Source organism: Dendrobates tinctorius, unplaced genomic scaffold (genome assembly GCF_039654945.1).
Source record: "Dendrobates tinctorius isolate UK_male_01 unplaced genomic scaffold, ASM3965494v1 ptg000151l, whole genome shotgun sequence".
NCBI lineage: Eukaryota > Metazoa > Chordata > Amphibia > Anura > Dendrobatidae > Dendrobates > Dendrobates tinctorius.
In genome coordinates, this window is record NW_027361818.1 from 21423675 (window position 1) to 21429674 (window position 6000).

Here is a 6000-nt window from a genome sequence, read left to right on the forward strand (position 1 = left end):
CCAATGTTGCATTTTAACGAAATATAACTACAAACAATGTAGAGATGTAAAGGTAAATATATGGTCAGCAGTAGATAATGTATGCACACAGACAAGATTTCAACCATCTACTCCTTTTCAGATCAATCAGTTCCAAACTAAACCTCTGTTACGAGATGGAGTGTTTCTGACCATGGTATGGACCTTTAACATGTCTAACTGGAAAATCTCTTCTAGATATCCCCAGTGTCAACCACATCTCACTAACATGGAGATGGGAATAGAACAATGGTTTGGGAAAAGAACTTCAACACAGGTTAGAAGTAAGAGGGGAGTGTTTGAAGGTATTTTGGGGGGATTAGGAACAGTAGGAAGTTTAATTAACACTATGGACATTCATACACTTAAATCAGATCTGGAAAATATTGGGTATATTGGAGGAAAAGGGGTAAAGATTCAGAAAAGCTTGAATCAAGTCCTTGAAAAGATGGTTTTGAACACTGCTACTGTATTGGGATCTTCTGTATCACATCTTCAGGATGCTACTTTAGCTTTAATGGAAAGTGAACAGGAATCTCAAGTGGCCAAAACATGTCTAGAAATTCAGATTGAATATTCCACCAATCTGAAAATGATTGCACAAGCCTTACAAAGTGGAATTACCCCTTTAGGGCTAATAAGAAATTTGCCCATAGAATATAACTTTGCGTTAAACCATACAGATTTGTGGGTAAATAAGTGGTTAGGATGTGAACAGAACATTTGTGTAGGAACATCATTGATTCCAGTGTCAGGAAGAGAAGAAACCCTGGTTCCTATAGGTGTTCTGGGAATTCCTGTCAGCCCTACACAATTGTTATATTATCAATTACAGTACACAGATTTTGCATTTGATGGTACAAACATTGAACAATTAGACATTTCGTCATGCTTAAATTTTGTTTCCAAGGTAATGTGTCTACCTGGACAGGATAAAGTCATTTATCATTCATGTTTCCATAATCATACTTCTTGTCATGCCAGAGTTGAGTATGTCCACACGATACATGACTTGGTGACACCAGTAAGCGCTAACAAAACTTGTTTCCAAGTCATGTCAGGAAAAGAAGCAGTTTCTGCATTCTTCTCATCTTGTGTACATGTCGGAAATCTGACAATGGGTTTATATTGTATTGAGGGAAATGTTAAAACTCTCACAAAAAAGGAAGGAAGTATTAATATTACGTCAATAGGCTCAAGACGTCTGAAAATCCTTCCGATCCAGTTCAATTTGTCACAAGTCAATAAATTCCCTTGGGATTTGTGGACAAATGAAATAAAGAAAGACAAGGGTTTATTGAATCTGCTGACAAAACAATTAAAAGAAGCTGAAATTGTATTTAGACATGAACAAGGTAATCTAAATGATATTGAACATGAATGGACGAGTATGTCAGGCTCATCTTGGTGGAGAAATTTAGGAAAATCTGTAACTAGTTGGTCACAGTCTTCAGCGAAAATGGCAGCAGGAAATGTATTGTCTAATCCGATTGTTATTTTATTTATCATAGTTTTGCTGTGTATAATATATCAAATAATTATTATGTGTAAAATTAGGAGTATTTATAAGAATATAAAAATAGAAATGAAAAAGGAAGATGATATTTTAAGAGAGATGTTAAAACGAAAAAATATAACTCTCTGATCTAATTTTTGTTTTTACAATAGGTTTGAAAATTCAGATGACATTCAGGGCAAATGGTGATACAAGGTTTTCAGAATAAAGAATGAATGTGATACGAATGGTGAGAGAATGAGTTAGGATTGATTATGATATGTCTCAAATCATAATCAGGGGGGACTGTAAAATATCAGTATTTCTATAATAAAAAAATATATAGATTAATTCTCTCATACAGAATCTAGCTAACAGGCTTTGCTTACTTTAGAGAAGTGACTGACTTATTCTGAGTGCCTTGGCTCACACAGCTGTCTCTCTTGTCAAATGTATAGGTCAAAATAGTCAAAGCTGTCAAAATGTGACTATTTAGAGATAATGAATGGTTCTAAAGATCTCAGACTTTAGGCTTAAATATCTCAGACTAAGGTAATGCATAAATAACTGTATGCATATTGTTAAAATAACTAGGGTTCACTTAATATGGAAGAACTTATGAACATAGTGGCAAGCCACCATATGTGGTTGTAGTTTATAGGTCAGAATAGTATATAAAGCCGACCTAACTCTTGTTCAGGAGATCTCATATCCCTTGAGACTCTCGAACACCCGGACAGCTGCTCAAGACTATATGTAAGAACAATGCTCGTTTTCTCTTCAAATAATTACTGCATGTCATGAACTTACTTTTCTTCATTTTTGTAATCACTTTTTGAAATGAACAATTAAAAACAAGATTTATTTTATCCTCAATTCAACATTGCCTTTACTTTTGATTCTCAACTGTGCAAGAAGATATATATATATATATATTTTTCTACAGTCTGCCACCCTGGAATCAGTGGAAGACACTGGCATCGGGATGGGGAAGAGCGGATGCTGGCCGTAATTCAGAAGGAACGGCATCTGACCAGTGGAATCAGCCACTGCATTATTCAGGGCAAATTCAGCCCACAGTAGTATGGATGCCCAGTCATCCTGCCTGGCAGAGACAAAATGTTGCAGGTACATGACCAGAGTTTGATTGGCTCTCTCAACCAACCCGTTCGTCTCGGAGTGATAGGCGGAGGACAAGTTTAGATCGATACTGAGTAAACTGCAGAGCTCCCACCAAAACCGAGAAGCAAATTGGGGACCTTGGTCACTGACTATTTTGTCTGGCATACCGTGCAAAAGAAATACATGCTTTATGAACAGTGTGGCGAGACCTTGAGTGGAAAGCAGCCGCGCGAGTGGCACCAGATGCACCATTTTAGAAAAATGATCGGTGACCACCCAGATGACCATGCTGCCACCAGACTTGGGCAGGCCAACCACAAAGTCCATACCAACCATCTCCCAGGGTCTGTCTGCCACCAGCAGGGGATGCAATAACCCAGCCGGCCTCTGCCTAGAGGACCTGTTCCGAGCACACGAAACGCATGCATGAATATATTCTTTCGTGTCTCGAGCCATGTGCGGCCACCAATAAGACCTTGCCAGGAGTTCTGTGGTCCGCTTATTGCCAAAGTGACCACATACCCTGGACATATGTGCCCACGCGAGAACCTCCGGCCGCAGGCGAGGCGGGACAAAGGTCTTGCCCGGCAGCACTGACTAGAGAGCATCCGGGGCCACGGTCCTCAGACTCTCAGTGGGGATGATTAGCCGAGGCTCAGCCTCCTCCTCTGCCAAGACCACCGAGCGAGAGAGAGCATCAGCATGGACGTTCTTCTCACCAGACAGATAGTGCAAGGTGAAGCAGAAACGGGAGAAGAAGAGCGACCAACTAGCTTGACGAGTGTTCAAGCGCTGAGCCGTTTGTAAATAAACCAAGTTTTTATGGTCAGTGTACACCTGAAAGGGGAACCGGGCTCCCTCCAGGAGATGTCTCCACTCGGAAAAGGCCAATTTCATTGCCAGCAACTCTCTGTTCCCGATGGAGTCGTTTTTCTCCGCCGGTGAGAAGGTTTTAGAGAAGAAGAAGCAGGGATGATTCCGACCTTGAGCATCCTTCTGGAAAAGGACTGCTCCTGCACCAACGGATGAGGCATCCACCTCTAGGATAAAAGGTTTATCCACATCGGGATGGCGTAGGATAGGAGCACAAGCAAAATGAGTTTTCAGAGACGAGAAAGCCTTGGAGACCTGTTCTGACCAAAGCTTGGGATTAGCTCCCTTTTTGGTGAGGGCCACCAAAGGAGCTACCAGTGTGGAGAAGTGGGGAATGAACTGACAGTAGTAATTAACGAACCCCAAAAAGCGCTGCACCGCTTTAAGAGAATGGGGCTCCTGCCAGTCCATTACCGCCTGCAGTTTGGCAGGATCCATAGCCAGCCCTTGGGCCGAGATGATATAGCCCAGGAACGGCAAGGACTCCTGCTCAAATTGGCACTTCTCCAACTTGGCGAAGAGAGAATTTGCCCGCACACGGTCGAAGACCTTGCAAACGTCTCTCCAGTGAGTAGCCAAATCTGGAGAAAAGATGAGGATGTCATCCAGATAGACAACCACCGAGGTGGAGAGCATATCGCGAAAGACGTCGTTTACGAAGTCTTGGAAGACAGCAGGCGCATTACAGAGGCCGAAGGGCATGATCAGGTACTCATAGTGGCCCTCCTTGGTATTAAAGGCTGTCTTCCACTCGCATATGTGGATCAGGTTGTACGCCCCCCCGTAGATCCAATTTTGTAAACATCTGGGCCCCTCACAACCTGTCAAATAACTCAGAGATCAAAGGAAGAGGGTATTTGTGTTTTACTGTAATGGGACCTCTGTAGTCAATGCAGGGACGCAACTCTCCACTCTTCTTCTGCATGAAGAAGAACCCTGCACCAGCTGACAACACCGATTTTCTGATAAACCCTCTTGCCAGGTTCTCCCGGATATATTGTGACATGGCCTCCGTCTCCGGGAGAGATAGAGGATACACGCGGCCTCTAGGAGGTTCCGCCCCTGGCAATAGTTCTATCGGACAGTCGTAAGGACAGTGTGGCGGAAGCGTCACCGCTGATTTTTTGGAGAAGACGGCCGTGTACTGCCGGTAGTGTTTAGGAAGTGCAGAAAGATCCGCGGGCACCTCCGTGGAGGCTACTTGAACACTGCCCCTCATGCACCTTCCCTCACAGTTCTTGCTCTAACCCAGTATACTCCCCGAAGTCCAATCTATATGAGGGGAATGGCAACGGAGCCACGGAACTCCGAGAAGCACCTGATCGATGCCCTCTGGCAAAATGAACAGGGACAACTTCTCGTGGTGAGATGGTGAGATTGAGAGCCCAAGGGGTACTGTCTGGTGGGTAACCTGAGATGGGGAAGGCGCACCGTTAACCACCCTGATGATCATGGGATGGGGCAGTAGCACCAGCGGAATAGCGTGCTTTTGGGCGAAGGACGAAGACATGAAGTTTCCTTCTGCCCCGGAGTCCACCGTGACCTCTACCTCCAAGGTGGAAGCACCGCTATCTAACATCCCTCGGAATATCGGTTTGGGGGAAAAGCGTTTCATATCAGGTAGACTCCCACCTACTACCATGGTGCATGATCGTTTTTTCAAGCGCTGCGGACACCTGCTAGCCGGGTGACCAAACCGTTGACATCGGTAACAACGTGCGGAGCTTCGCGCCAGACTCGGCTTGGGACCGATGCGAGACACCTCTGTGGGTTCAAGAGGTTCAGATAAGGAGGGAGCCAACCTAACCTTCTGTCTGGATTGAGCTCGCTCCAGCCCGTGCTCAGTATAATGGAGATCAATGCAGGTGGAGATAGCAATCAGCTCCTCCAGAGTTACGGGAACCTCCATGGTAGCTAAAGCATCCTTGCCATGCTCCGCCAAACCCCCTCCAGAACACAGGGACAAGTGTCTTATCAGGCCACTCCAGCTCGGAAGCCAATGTCCGAAAACAGACGGCATAATGTCTGACCGAGTGGGACCCCTGTGTAAAAGCTAATAGCTGGAGAGAGGTGTCGTGAATGACCCATGGTCCCAGAAAGACCTGCTTTAGTGAGGTTAGAAACTGAGCAGCGCTCAGAACCATGGGGTCACCACGCTCCCACAGCGGCATGGACCATTCTAACGCCCTGCCCGACAGAAGGGAGACGATAAACCCCACCTTAGCCCGCTCTGTAGGGGATTGCACGGCCAGTAACTTGAGCTGGATAGAGCACTGACTCGCAAAACCCCTGCAGGTGGCGCTGTCACAAGAAAATTTATCGGGCAATGGGAGGCGGGATATTGTCGGTGCAGGTGTGGACATGGACACACGCGAGACAGCCTCTGAGACTGCCTGGGCAGCGGCCATTGTAGCATTCGCAGCTGAGGTGGAGCTCTCGATAGCCTCCAACCAGCCCTCCTGCTGCCGAATGTACTGCCGTAGCTGCTGCAG

At 45.5% G+C, this 6000-nt stretch overlaps 1 protein-coding gene across 1 annotated transcript in view; it reads right to left on the minus strand.

Annotated features, from left to right (window-relative positions):
- LOC141050042 (olfactory receptor 5G9-like) overlaps positions 1-5417 on the minus strand; it is a 38891-nt gene extending 33474 nt beyond the window's left edge. Inside the window, exon 1 of the mRNA XM_073546877.1 lies at positions 5316-5417. Coding sequence (XP_073402978.1) covers positions 5316-5417 — 102 coding nt within the window. The remainder of the gene's footprint in view (positions 1-5315) is intronic.
- Positions 5418-6000: the final 583 nt, after the last annotated feature.